The 15,168-nt window shown below is 39.6% G+C and overlaps 1 protein-coding gene across 1 annotated transcript in view; it reads left to right on the top strand.

Annotated features, from left to right (window-relative positions):
• dars1 (aspartyl-tRNA synthetase 1) overlaps nucleotides 1-15,168 on the top strand; it is an 87,561-nt gene that overhangs the window by 33,890 nt on the left and 38,503 nt on the right. The window contains exons 7-9 of the mRNA XM_073025752.1: nucleotides 5,241-5,343; nucleotides 6,204-6,281; nucleotides 9,596-9,655. Of these exons, the coding sequence (XP_072881853.1) occupies nucleotides 5,241-5,343; nucleotides 6,204-6,281; nucleotides 9,596-9,655 (241 nt within the window). The remainder of the gene's footprint in view (nucleotides 1-5,240; nucleotides 5,344-6,203; nucleotides 6,282-9,595; nucleotides 9,656-15,168) is intronic.

Raw genomic sequence — 15,168 nt, 5'->3', positions numbered from 1 at the left:
TTCATATTTTCTTAATTATAATCCTAATATTTAAAATTTCTTTCAATATAAAATTTGTTATGATTGTAGCTATTTCTAGTAGGACTCCTCATTGCATAAACACTATTATGTAGTTTGGTAGTGACAGTAACACGCACAAAATGCTGGAGAAGCTCAGCGGGTCAAGCAGCATCTATGGAAAAGAGTAATCAGACAATGTTTTGGGCTGAAGCCCTTTATCAGAACTTGTTTTAGTTAGCTTTTCGAAACCATCTGGGATATTGAGGGTGTATTGTAACCATAGAACATAAGGGCAGGGAGGTTTTGGTGAAAGTGTATACATTCGGAGTTAAAATACAACTTGAGCACTAGGGAAAAAAGTCTACAGTAAAGTAACCACAGATAATAAGTTAATATTACAATACCATATTATAGGAAAGATGTGATTGTACTGGAAAGAATGCAGAGAAGGGGTGAATGAGAATGGGGTGAACAGAATGGGATATTACAAATTACAAGGAAATCTAGAAGAATCTGGGCCTGTTAATTTTGAACAGGCTTATTAAGGGAAATTGAACTGTAGTATATAAAATGTGAAGGACCCAGACAGGCATATGTCTTTTATCAGAGGGCTCAGAAACCAAGGAGCATAGAGTAACTGATGGAAGGATTAGATGAGAGATGTGGAAATAGTTTTTTCACTGAGAGGGTGCTGGGAATCCACAACTCATTGCCTGAAATGCTTAAAGGCACTGGCCTGCATTTATTTAGAGATACTGCACAGAGAAGACCCTTCCGGCCCTTTGAGCCATGTCAGTAACCCCAATTTAGTCCTAGTGTATTCATGGGACGATTGACAGTGACCAATTCATCTACTAACTGGTATGTCTTTGGACTGTGGTGAGAAACCGGAGCACCCAGAGGAAACCCACATGGTCATGGAGCAGAGAGAGCATACAAACTCCTCTGTGATTCACCAGAATTGAACTCCGCCCTGACCTGTGATGGCGTTGCACTAACTGATGTGCTACCGTAGTGCTGGATGGTACCAATAGGCTGTTTCAGTTCCTTTTGACAAGCAAGGACATGATGGTGCTGAAATTAGGAAAGTTAATGAATTTTGATGTTTATTGCCAACGGATAAAGTATATCAAATATCAAGGGTTTTGGTGAACCTGTATGTAGAATACTGCATATAACGGTGATCTTTTTTTTTTGGAAGGATGTAATTATGTTGGAAGTAGGATGGAAAAGATTTACTAGACTAATATATGAATGAATAGCTTGTCCATTGAGAAAAGGTTAAATGGACTAGGCTTGTATTGGCTGGAGTTAGCAAGCTTGATTGAAACAAGGGTCTTGATAAGGGTGATTGATATAGAGAGACTATTTCCTTGTGTGGGAGAATATAGGGAAAGAAGTGTTGTCTATTTAAGACAAATGAGGTGAAGCAAAGGAAGTGAAAGTTTACTGTCGTTTAGATGGGAATGCAGAGTTGGGTTACTGTCAGCTCAATATGATCTTTTTAACAGGCATGAGAGACCAAATGAACAAGGCTGCAAAGACACAACACTTTAGGCCATTGTGTCTGTCCTGACTATGATCCCAATTTAAATTGTTCATCTGTCTGCATGTGGTCGATACTTCTCACTTCCCTGTCTGATCATGTGCTTGTCTAAATGCCTCTTAAACATTTCTGTATTATTATATCTGGTTCCACTGCCTCTACTGGCAGTGCACTTTAGGCACCTTCCACTCAATGTCAAAAGCTTACCACGTTAATCTCCTTTAAACTTGCCCCCTCTCATTCTGGGGGGGGGTAAACTTTCTACCCTGTTTGCCTCTCATAATGTCATATATTGTCAATCACATTGCTTCCCAGCCTCCAATCCTCAAGAGAAAGCAATTCATGTTTGTCCAACTTTTCCTTGTAGCTAATGCACCCCATCCCAAGAAACATCCTGGTTAACCTCTTCTGCACTGTCTTCAAAGCATCCATATCCTTCCTATAGTGTGGCAATCAGAACTGCTCATGATATTCCAAATGTAGCCTAACCAAAGTTTTATACAACTGCAACGTGACTTCCTGACATTTACACTCAATATTCTGACCGATGAAGACATGTACGCCAAGCACTTTCTTTACACCTTACTTACCGCATAGAGAGAGCTATAGACCTGCACCCCAATCTCCCACTGTGGAGGCTCCTTCTATTTATGTATTGCACTTCCATATTGTTGAGAATGGAGATATAGTTAGTTGAATGAAGATGTTTGTGGAGCCTGCTCCTGCACTGAGTCATTTAATTGTCCACCACCGTTGAAAGTGGCAGCATCTGATTTGTTATGGACCTGCACAGACAAACAGCATGTCTATTGTATGCTGTTTGTGTTGTCTTGTACTGTAGCTTCACCAGGTTGATCCTTCATGCTGAGGTGTATCTGTTGCTGCTCCTGCACTCTTCATGGAACCAGGGTTCCTCTGCTGGTTTGTTGGTGATAGTAGAGTTGGGCATGTGTTACAGGGTTTGCTTGAATAAATTCCGCTGCCGATGACCTACAATGCTTTACGCAACCCTAGCCCTAGACTTCTAGATTTATTTAGCATGAAGGTAGTATGATAATATACAGTACAATGAAGTGTATTTTCACTGTGAAAACAGGATTTTGTCTCCACAAAGGCTATGGGGATCACTCACACTGGTGCTGTCATAGACAGAAGTGTTTGTCTTAAGCACATTAGTTGTTCTTAGTCCTTGTTTATTTGTAGTTTTTTTTGTTAATACTATTGTTTTTTCTGAATCTCAGGGTAGTATATGGTAACATACACATGCTTTCAAAATAAATTTACGTTGAACTTCAGTGAAGAAAATATCAAGTTAGTTTTCCCATTTTGTTGATACCCTTTTCATCAGCCGCACCTCCAATTAGCATCAAATGTCTTTTAACACCAGGCCAACATGGTCAGTAATGATGCCACTTAACTATTCTTGGTAATGGGCATTGGGATCCCTTCCTCACCCCACTCGCCCTGTCCTGTCCCATCCCACCCAGCTAGCTCTCCTAGAATATTTTCCTTGCTTTTGCTGCTCTTGGTGCTTATTTCAAAGTTGAGTTTATTTCCTTAAGTACATGTGTGTACAGATGCAATAAAAAGCTTATTTGCAGTATATCAGAGACACATCCTCAGATATACAACAATCATAAGGAAAACTATTTCAACAAGAAAGAACACATTTATGACAAATCAAACAAAGTCACAGTGTTGCTATGTTGAGGTGGTAATGAGGCTTGTACAGGTTGCTTGGAGATCCAAATGAAAGGAAATAGCTGTTCTTGAATCTGGTGGTGTGGGACCTGAGCTTTTGTACTTCCTGCCCAATGGTAGCTACAAGAAGATGGCATGGCCTGGATAATGGGGATCTTCAATGATAGATCTTTCCTTTTTGAGGCAGCGCCTCATGTAGATACTTCCAGTGGTGGGGAGAAATGTGCTAGTAATGGGCTGAGTCCACTACTCTCTGCAGCTTTTGGTGTTACTCTACGTTTCAGATTGTCGTACCAGGATATAGTGTAATCAGTCAAAGTACTTTCAACAGTACATCTGTAGAAGATTAAGAGTGTTTGGTGACATAATGAGACTCCACCTTCTATGAAAGTGAAGGTACTGGTGCACCTTCCTTGTGATTACATCCACGTGCACTTCAGGTCATGAAGTGTCACCAAGTGGTGGTCTACATGGAATAAAATGAATTCCTCGGCTATCGAAGAATGATTGGTGGTAATCAGCAAAAGGATACCTTGCCCAAGCAGAATCAGAATCTGAATCTGATTTATTATCACAATCGTGTGTCATGAAACAATGCAATACATGATAGTATAGAAAGAAAGTAAATAAATTACAGTAAATTTATTTATGCATAATAGATAGATTGAAAATGGTGCTGAAACAGAAGTAATATATATTTTTTAATAAGTGAGTTAGTGTTAATGGGTTCAATAGCCATTTAGAAATTGCATGACAGAGGAGAAGAAGCTGTTCCTGAATCATTGAGTGTGTGCACTCAGGCTTCTGTACCTCCTTCCTGACGGTAACAATGAGAAGAGGACATGCCCTGTGTGATGGGGGTCCTTAAAAATGAACATCGCCTTTCTGAGGCACCATTCCTTGAAGATGTGTCAATACTACGGAAGCTGGTACCCAAGATGGAGCTGACTAATTTTACAACTTTCTGTAGCTTCGTTCAGTTCTGTACAGTAGACCCACCCATACCAGGTAGTGATGCAGCCTGTCAGAATGCCCTCCACGGTACAATATAGAAGCATAGCATGATACTATGATATCCAGTGTTGTTATTGAAAACTTCCAGGGAAGTTTCCTCCTGACTCTTGTGTTGTTGCCTCTGTTGGGTCCGTCCTGCTGGTGAAATAGGACCTAGCCACGGATGGATTTGAAGGTGTTTGGTATATTTACTGTAAGGTAGGATTTATGAGTATGACTATATGGGCTGTTGCTGATGACAGCTTCCCAGTTTTGGCACAAGCCCCCAGTTGTTAGTAAGGAGGGGTTTTTTTTAGTTTTGACAGATCAGGTTTTACCATTGTCTTTTGCACTGCTTGGGTCACTTGCAAGTAATCCATCCAGTTCTGTTTTCTTGTGGCTTTCGAGCTTTGTCCCAGTTTGGATGAAAAATTTTTCATTCCACTGACAATACCTAAGAGGGCCCAGGAAGAGCTAATGATATTCCCAATAATTGACAGTTGGCTTCACAAGTATGTGGATCCACAAATAGTTAATAGTTGAAAGTTACTTAATTTGCTTTCTCTTTTCTCTTAATTATTCCATGGCAGTGATGTCACTAACCCTAATGCTTTTGTTGGTATAACCTATATGTGCATTCTTTTGTGTACACAGTCACTTTCTCTCTGTTCATCCATCCTGCGATACTGCATGCACAACTTTGCCACTGGCTGTCTCAGATCCACAGGTTATTCCACAATGTTGTGATTGTTAAATGAACAATGCAGGAAGGAATGCTTATTTGGAAAAAAAAGTGCAAAAGTATCTGAAGTAAAGATTGATTAGATCATTTTAATATGCTTGAATGACAAGAAATGTATGCATACCATTGTCTGATTTTTTTGCATTTGGTTAGCCATAATCTGGCACTGAAATATTTCAAATATTTTGTAAAGCTGTCTTTCATAAAACAACTTATAGTTTGGAAATACTTACTTATTTCATACTATTTTATGTGTAGCATTAACAAAGAGAGTATTGTGGATGTGGAAGGTTATGTTCGGAAGGTGGACCAGAAAATAGAGAGCTGTTCCCAGCGTGATGTTGAGCTCCATATTGTCAAAGTAAGTAGCTTCTAAAGCTGAAGCATGTGTTATATACGCTGAGTTAACTGCTGAATAATAATGCAGCTTGATGTGGTCATGACCTTAAAAATACATTCTTTGATGATTTTTTTGTTATTTCCTTAAACATCCAAATAACAATTCAGTGAAAAGCGGGCAGCATCTATGATAAGAGAAATAATTAATAATTGTCATGCAAGTTCATTGACCTGCATATTGGCTTGTCAAGGTATGGGAACTATTTGAGCTGTCCTCCTTGTGTTGTTAACTATAGTAGAAGGGAAGTCACAAGTAAAGAACACATCTGTGGAAAGTCTACTCCTTGGTGTAGAGATGAAGGAGACGGGGGACTAGAAGAATGCAATAGAATCATTACAGGAAGTAGATTTGGAGAAAGTATACTCAGGATGCCTGTGTTAGTCTGTAAGTTTGTAATGGATATTTGGCGCAATATGTCCCAGAAATAAAGAGATACAGAAAGAAAAGGACACAAAGGATGTATGAGGAAATTTTGGATTTCTGCATGAATATAGGCAAAAACAGCATTACAATCATCAATATATTGTAAAATGTTTTGAGGTAGGGATCCAAACTGGACCTAAAATAAGACTTTAATGTGCTGTTTTAATTATTCTACATTGAACCAAGCATCCCAGTGTTTTCTGTATTGCTTTAAAAAATCTATGCTAGTTAATGTTCCGCTTTCTATAATATATATTTGGAACCACATGTCTACTTAAAGTACAAATTCAATTTGCTACACCTGAGATCTTTCAGTTGTAAAGTTATCCCAATGTATGGTTTTGTCCACCCTGTCATGTTGTTACTATCCTAATAATTATGGCATCATTTGCTTTCAGATCTTTGTTGTAAGTGCAGCTGAGCCACGCCTACCTTTGCAGCTGGATGATGCAATAAGACCCGAGGCAGGTGATGAGGTGAGTTAGATCATTTCAGTGCTGTATTTTTAGCATTCTTTACTTTGTTTCAGTATTGTTTAAACCATAACAAATACATTGCATATAGATTAAAATGTCAAACTCTATTAGTTCCTTCAGTAGTTTGTTAGATTTAATTGTTTGAACAGAACTGAATGCCTACAAAAATTAATGCAGACAGATCATATCACTGGTGTAAAAATCATGGAATGTATACTTCGCATCCCCTCTATTTAGTCAAGATGTATAAACTTACACAAGTTGCAGATGGATGTTTTCAGTCAATCATTACCGAATTCATAGTTGATGTAAAGTATTTCAATTCATTGTTCAAAGAATCTCATCAGTTCATCCAGTCATATCTTCCTAGAGTCTGAAATTTCAGTTTTATCTTCCTCTTGGCCTTTTCATTGTTTTATTGAAGCATTAGTTACAGCATTATGCTTTATTGTGTTGTGCCATTATCATATTTACATATCCCAGGATACCTCACTGAAATGGTAAATTTATTCCAAATGTTAATAGAAAAAGATAACCAATGTGATCCTACTTTTCAGCACATCCATACCGCTTGACATTTAAGTACTCTTTAAATGTAATGAGTTTGTATCATACTTTCAGGCAAATATTTCCAGACCCCAATGTTTTATGGGAAAACCAAATTGTTTCCTGCTTTCTCCAATCATTCCATCAATTACTTTAAACCATTACCTCTGTTTCTCAGAACCCTGCTAGTGAAAATACTTTTTATTCTGCGCAGCACCCTTATAATTGTAAACATTTGAATTGCTTCTCCTCAGTTTACTCTACTTCATGAAAATCTATTCCGAAGAAAACATTCTTAACTTTTCCTCAAACCTGCAATTTTCGGGTACTGATAGCATCCGTCTTTTTTTTCTGTGCTCTTCCCAGCACAATTCTATCTTTTATCTGAAAATGAAGAAGATAAGAAAATGCTAGAAATCTTAGTGTAAGAGCAGCCATGACTCCTGGAAGGCTGACTACTTGTATTTCTCTCCACAAACTTGTCTAGTCTATTAGACATTCTATTTTTGGTTCAGTTTTCAGTAACAACTTCAACCTCCATTTCACAACTTTTGCTCTTGTGTGTTTTCTCTCTAACTACCAGCATTAATCAATCAATCTATATTCAAAAAGTTCAAGGTGAATTTATTATTGAAGTACATATATGTCACCATATACATCCCTGAGATTCATTTTCTTGCAGGCATATTCAATAAATCCAATATCTATAATAGAATCAATGAGAGACTGCACCAACAGGGTGGACAATCAGTGTCAAAAGACCACAAACTGCAAATACAAAAAGAAAGGGGAAAAAATGAAATAATAATAAATAAGCAATACATATTGAAGACATGAGATGAAGAGTCCTTAAAACTGAGTCCATTGGTTGTGGGCAAATGATGATGTGTGAAGTTATTCCCCCACTGATTCAAGAGCCTGATGGATGAAGAGTAATAACTGTTCCTGAGCCTGGTGGTGCAAGTCCTGAGGTTCTTGTACCCTCTTCCTGATGGCAGCAGTGAGAAGTGGGCATGACCTTGGTGGTGGGGGTCCCCGACGATGGATGCTGCTTTCCTGCAAGAGTGCTCTGTGCACATGTGCTTATTGGTGGGGAGGGATGCACTGGGCCATATCCACTACTTTTTGTAGGATTTTCCATTCAAAGGCATTGAAATTTCCATACCAGATTGTGATGCAACCAGTCCATATACTCTCCACTATAGAAGTTTGTCAGAATGTTAGGCATCATGCCAAATCTTCACAAATTCTTAAGGAACTAGAGGCATTGCTGTGCTTTCTTTATAATCGCACTTGCATATTGTGCCTCTGAAAGAATACCAAGGGATTTAAAGTTGTTGACTTTTTCCATCTTCAGTTGGCTCATGGACCTCCAGTTTCTTCCTCTTGAAGTCAATTATCAACTCCGTGGTCTTGCTGACACTGAGTAAGAGGCTAGTGTTGTGGCACCACTCAGCCATATTTTCAATCTCCTTCCTATATGCTGATTCACCACCACCTTTAATTCAGCCTGCTACAGTGGTGTCATCAGCAAACTTAAATATGGCATTGGAGCTCTACTTAGCCATACGGTCGTATGTGTAAAGCTAGTAGAACATGGGTATAAGCACACAGCCTTCTGGTGGCAGATAGATTAAGGTTTCACCATGGCAACCCTGACCTCACCCTTTCACACCCAAAAATATCTTAACGCAGTAATATAATTTAAGGTCTTCACCCAGATAAGATACAACAAACACGAGGAAATCTGCAGATGCTGGAATAAGATAGTTCAGTTGTTCTCACGGAGATTGACACTATTAATTAGAATTTGTTCTAATATTAGATCCTTGAGGAGCAAATTAAATTGGGCATTATTTTTAATTGTATTTTACCTGTAAATTTAAGATGAATACATTTTTGAACAGTTATGATTTACTGCTTTTATAACGGCTCTATTTGGTGTGTTAATTTTGACTTTATGTGAAAATTGAAGGTGATGATGACAGCTAATTCTCACAGAGAATTGGCAAGGAAGCTTATTAAAGATAGATATTCATTGCCTGCTGGAAGAGTACTTCAAAGAATTCCTCAATTGAACCTCCATTCTCCAATAATGTTACAAACAATTCTTCACTGATATATAAATGAAAATTAGTTTTGGAGCTCCAGATAAAATTATGTTGATTATTAATGCTTATTGATGTCTTCAAGTATTTTTTATTGAAAAATAAAAATATTCCTCTCCATAAATAATCAAGACAAATGAAGGCCTGTGGGGCAGTCTATCTAGTGAGCTGGAGAAGCTTAATTTAAACTCTTAAAAATGCAGCTGTATGTGGTCAATTTTTAAAAAACTTAAAACGTTGATATATTTAAGATAAAGGCATTGTATATTACAGAACTCTGATAAGATGCAGATTGTTGTTGAAACAATAATAGCTTTTCCTGCTTGCCATATTAAATGCAGGAAATAGATTAGATGATTCCTTGGTCATTATTATTGTCCTGTTTATGCACTGAACTAATGACTAAGGTCTTTGATCATAACTCTAATACTAATCGATTCATTTCAATGGGTAACAACAGGAAGGTCAACCTCAATAGCTTTCGTCAAACTTTAACAAGTAGGGGTTGGCCAAATTTTGCATGTTAATTTACTGATTTTGTTGTGTAGTTTTTAAATATTGGGACTAAGGAGAAAGAATTATCCATTTCTAAAGGCATAAGATCAAGCTACTAGTATTCAATGTTGATTGTTTGATATATGTTCTAATTTTTCTATAAAGGAAGGACGGGCCACTGTCAACCAAGATACAAGACTTGATAATCGAATAATTGATCTAAGGGTAAGCTACATTGTGCATTGTTCACCAGCCTTCTTAACATTTGCTTCATCAGTAATAATCCATGTTCTTTATTGCTGCATTTAATTTCAGTTGCCTATCATTTGTCCAGGTTTCTTCTTCACCACATTGGTCCTTATCATGGAACATGACTTGTGTAATTGAGTTAAGCTCCTCCCATTTGCGCCTCCTTCCACCATATAAACAATTTTACAAATTTCACTCTTGTCCAGATTTTCACAATAGTCCTCTTTCACTCTTTTCATATTTCTTTTGTCATATGTTGAAGTAATCCAGTAATTGTTGTTATAGAATCCCCATATAACTGATGCAGCCAGTAAATCAATGTAAAGTTAACTTGCTTGTCATGGAATGCTTACAGGTATGAATTTTCCCAGTCATCTGCCTGATTGATTGGGATTGGTTTATTATTGTCGCAAACTCCGAGGTGCAGTGAAAAGCTGTTTTGTATATCACTTCACAGTACATTGAGCTAATTCAACAATAGATGCAGAATAAAGCTAAACAGCTATGGAACGAGATGGATTATAAGGTCAAGAGTCCATCTTATTTATCTGCCCGGGGAGTTTTCTGCCATCATCCTGGTAGCAATATACATTAAACCTGAGGCCAATGTCAGTAGCTGGAGCTGAGTACTGTGATCAGCAGCTAGGATACAGTATGCCCTCCCTGTCATTGCAGGGGATTTCAACCAAGCCAGCTTGAAGAAGTCTGAACAGCTACTACTATCATATCACCTTGATACCAGAGAAGTCAATACACTTGACCACCAGTGGGTTATACCACCATCAGGAATGCTTACAGTGCCATCCTGTGCCCACAGTTTGGAAAGTCCGATCACCTGGCTGTACTTTTACACCCAGCATATAGGCAGAGATTGAAGACTGCAGCACCAGTGGTGAGTACCAAGAAGGTATGGTCAAGGGAGGTGGAGAAACACTTACAGGACTGCTTTGAGTCAGTTTTCTGGACAATATTGAGGGGCTCATCTTCGAGCCTGAATGAATACACCACAATTGTCACTGACTTCTTCAAAACCTGTGTGGGTGAATGTGTGCATACCAGGCATACCCAAACCAAAAGGTGTGGATGCATCAGGTGATTCATAATCTGCTGAGGACTAGATACGTGGCATTCAAAACCAGTAATCCAGAACTATATAAGAAGTGCAGGTACGACCTACAGAAGGCTAATAGCGATAAAAGCAATTCCAATTGAAGTTAAAAGCTGAATCAGATGCACATTGTTAGCAGAATCTTAGATGGAGTGAAGAGGGCGTACAGGCATGAGATATACCAGCTAGCTGAGTGGTGTCGCAGCAACATCAGTAAGACTAAAGAGCTGATTGTGGACTTCAGCAAGGGTAAGAGTGGCCTAGTGGATAAGGCATCGGACTAGTAATCTGAAGGTCACTGGTTCGAACCTCAGCCGAGGCAGCATGTTTGTGTCCTTGAGCAAGGCACTTAACAACACCAGTGCCAAGCTCCTAGTGCCCTTCCCTTGGACAACATCGGTGGGTGGCAACTGCCGGTCTCCCAAACAACACTGCCCAAGCCTGCGGCCTGGAAACCTTCCAAGGTGCAAATCTCTGGTCTCATGAGGCTAACAGATACCTATAAAGATGCTTTACTCCCACCTTTTATGCACGCTTTGAAAGGGAGAATATGTGTATATCCCTGCAGCATCTGGCAACCCTGCAAACTCTTTCGGAGGCCAATGTCTGAATGTCTTTCAAGAAGGTGAATCCTCGCAAGACATCAAGCCCTGATGATGTACGGACTCGATCAGGCTCTATAAACCCTACTGATGGGAGTGTTCAAGGACATCTTTAAACTTCTACTGCTGCAGCTGAAAGTTCCCACCTGCTTCAAAATTGTGACAATCATACCAGTGCCCAAGATGAACAGGGTGAGCTGCCTCAATGACTATCGTCCAGTGGCACTCTCATCTGCTGTGATGACGTACTTTGAGAGGTTGGTAACGGCCAGAATCAACTCCTGCCAAAGCAAGGACCTGGACCCACTGCAATTTGCCTATCGTCACAATAGGTCTACAATGGATGCAATCTCACTGTCTCTCCACCAGGCCTTGGATCACCTGGATAATAGCAATACCTATGCTGTTGTTTATTGATTACAACTCAGCATTCAACACAATCATACCCTCAGTTCTAATCAGCAAGCTCCAAAGCCTGCATATCTGTACCTCACTCTGCAACTGAATCCTTAACTTCCTCACGGGAGACCACAGTCATTGCAGATTGGAAATATCATCTCCTCTTCACCGACAATCAATACTGGTGCACCTCAAGGATGCATGTTGAGCCCACTACTCTGCTCTATTTACACGCACAGTTGTGTGGCTAGGCACAGCTTAAAGGCCATCTATAAATTTGCCAATGACACAAGTATTGTTGTCAGAATTTCAGATGATACAGGAGCGAGATAGACCAGGTGGTTGAATAGTGTTGTAACAGCAACCTTGCACTCAACGTCAGTAGGACCAAGAAATTGATGGTGGACTTCAGGAAGGAAATGTTGAAAGAATACACATCAGTCCTCATCAAGGGAAAGGAAAGGGTGAGCAGTTTCAAGTTCTGGGGTATCAACATCACTGAAGATCTTTCCTGGGTCCAACATATTGAAGCAATTACAAAAAGGCACAACAGTGGCAATATTGCATTAGGAGTTTCAGGAGACTTGATAGTCATCAAAGACTCTTGCAAATTTCTACAGATGTACCGTGGAGAACATTCTAACTGGTTTTATCACCATTTATGGAAGGGCCACTGCACAGGATTGGAAAAAAACTGCAGGTAGTTGTAAACTCAGCCAGCCTCATCATGAGCACTAGCCTCCCAAACATTGAGGACATCTTCAAAAAGTGATGCCTCCAACAGGTAGCAACCACCATTAAGGACCTCCATCATCCAGGACAAGCCCTCTTCTCATTGGTGCCATCAGTGAAGAGGTACAGGAGCCTGAAGGCACACACTCAAATGTGTCAGAAACAGCTTCTTCCTTTCTGTGATCAGATTTCGGAATGGACGATGAACCCATGAACACTACCTCACTATTTTTCCCTCTCTTTTTGCATTGCTTATTTAATATATCTATTTACTTATCTATCGTCATTTATAGTGGGTTTTTTTTATCATGTGTTGCAATGTACTGCTGCTGCAAAATAACAAATTTCACAACATGCCAGTGACGTTAAACCTGATTCTGATTATTGTTATAAGAAACCAATCAGGGTAGAAGCTATCCTTAAGCCTGGTGGTAAATGATTTCTGGCTTTTATATCTACTACCTGATGCAAGAGGGAAGAGGAAAGAATATTCAGGATGGGTGGGGCTTTTGATTGTAGTGTCTGCCTTACAGTGGTAGCAAGGAGTGTAGACGGAGTCCATGGAGGGTATGCTTGTTTCTCTGATGTGTTGAGCTGTGGCCACGGGTAGAGGAGCTACCACACTAAGCCATGATGCATCGAGGTAGGATTCTCAAACAGTGCCTCGACTATCTGACGACTTCTAAGGAGCAAAATCTGCAAGATGCTCATAGTGTGAAGTAGGCCAGAGGAGCAGTACAGTTAACTGGAGATACTTTTGGCGTCTCTCAAAATAAGAAAAAAACACCAGGGCTGCTCTGATTACAATGGCCAAAAACTCCACGAACTGATTCATCACAAATGCAGGTTATTTTTGGGTTGGTACCTACAAGTGGCTTCCGGGTGCCTATAAGGTTTTCTTGCCGTAAGGCCAAGGTCCACCAAAACATTCACCTAGGGAAAACAGATGGTGGTTGGAAAGAGTTAAGGAGATTTAGCAACTTGCTACTAGTCTCGATGTATAGATCCTTCACTGTTGTCAATACTATATGAAACCCAAACAATCCAGGTCCACCTGGCTGAAACACAAGAGGGGGGCTTATTCAAGACAGACAGTCAGTACCAGCTGGAAGAAGCACTTTAAAGAACTTCTCAGCTGAGCCTCCATCCTCCAATAATGTTATAAACAATTCTTCACTGAGATTTGGATGAAAATTAGTTTGGAACTCCAATAAAATTATTGTATGTTGATTATCAATGCTCAGACAAGCCATCCAATTGGCCATAAAGCACTTCCTGTATCATCTGTGGCAGGATCTGTGGATTTAATAGTGGCTATGATTGCTATGTGCTTCCAGAGGCTCTTCTTTAGGTCAAATGATTTTATTTAGTTATTTAGTGATAATGAACGTCTTTGGACTGTGGGAGGAAACTGGAGCACCCAGGGAAAACCCACACATTTCATGGAAGGGATGTCAAAACTCCTTACAGAATGGTGCCAGAATTGAACTCTGAACTGTGGAATGCCCTGAGCTGTTATAGTATCACGATAACTGCTACACTACTGTGGCATCCAATTGTCAGTAGATTAATTGTCAGTAGTGGGAGGACTGAATTTACCAGAACAAAAGTTGTTTGCTACATTTTTCCCAGCCTTCAGCTGAAGGAAATTGCTCTATATCAAGAATAGATGTTCCAGAGACTGCCTTTGTGACAGTAAGATGGTGTTGAGATTGTAAGCATTCACATATGCATAAATGGTATTTAGAGAGTGGTGTGGTGTGTATTTTCACTTCCAAAAGGCTTTTGATGACATGCTACTAACAAGATTTTTCAAGAATTGGAATGGACAGTATTGGTATGACTTAATGGAAGACTGGAGGTAAATAGGTTGTGAAGCAATGACCACTAGGGTTTACAGGGTATGTTTTAGGTCCACAGATGCCGAAACTCTGCAGCAGTCACTTAATGAGTGAATTAAATGTAAGGTGTAGAAGTTTGCTGATGTAGCAAAGCAGTGTAAAGTGTGAGAAGAGATGAGAAAGGACTGAAAAACAAAAAAAAATGCACGTGCTGGAAATCTGAAATCAAAAAATGTTAGAAATATTCACCAAGTCAGACAGCACTGCTGAGGAGTTTCCACATTCTCCCCGTAACCTTGTGGGTTTCCTCTGCATGCTGTGGTTTCCTCCCACATTCTAAAGACGTATGGTAAGTTGTGGGCATGCCATGTTGGCAGCAGAAACACAACAACACTTGTGGGCTGCCTCCAGTACACCCGCAGACTGTGTTAGTCATTAACGCAAACAACACACTTCACTGGATGTTTTGATCTGAATGTGACATATAAAGCTAATCTTTAAACTGAGGAAAATCTGGAACCCGGATTAAAAAGTCTGGAAATCTGAATGATTTGAAGAATTCTGATATTACTCAACAGGTCTGGCACCAACAGTGGGAAGAGCAGCAATTACATGTCATCAGAACTGGAAAAGTTAACTGAAATGACTGAATTTAGTGTTCAGCCCTGGCATCTGTACCATATCTCACATGACAATGAAGATATCGTTCGTCAACTTATGTTAGCCTTTATTTACAGTGTAAAACGTCAAAGGCATGCTGTGAATGTGATGGAGATGCAACTCTTAGATTCACCCTTGGGCAACAAT

This window comes from Hemitrygon akajei, chromosome 2 (assembly GCF_048418815.1).
Source record: "Hemitrygon akajei chromosome 2, sHemAka1.3, whole genome shotgun sequence".
Taxonomy (NCBI): Eukaryota; Metazoa; Chordata; class Chondrichthyes; order Myliobatiformes; family Dasyatidae; genus Hemitrygon; species Hemitrygon akajei.
Note: the sequence above shows the minus strand (reverse complement) of the source record. Positions and strands in the feature narration are given on the sequence as shown.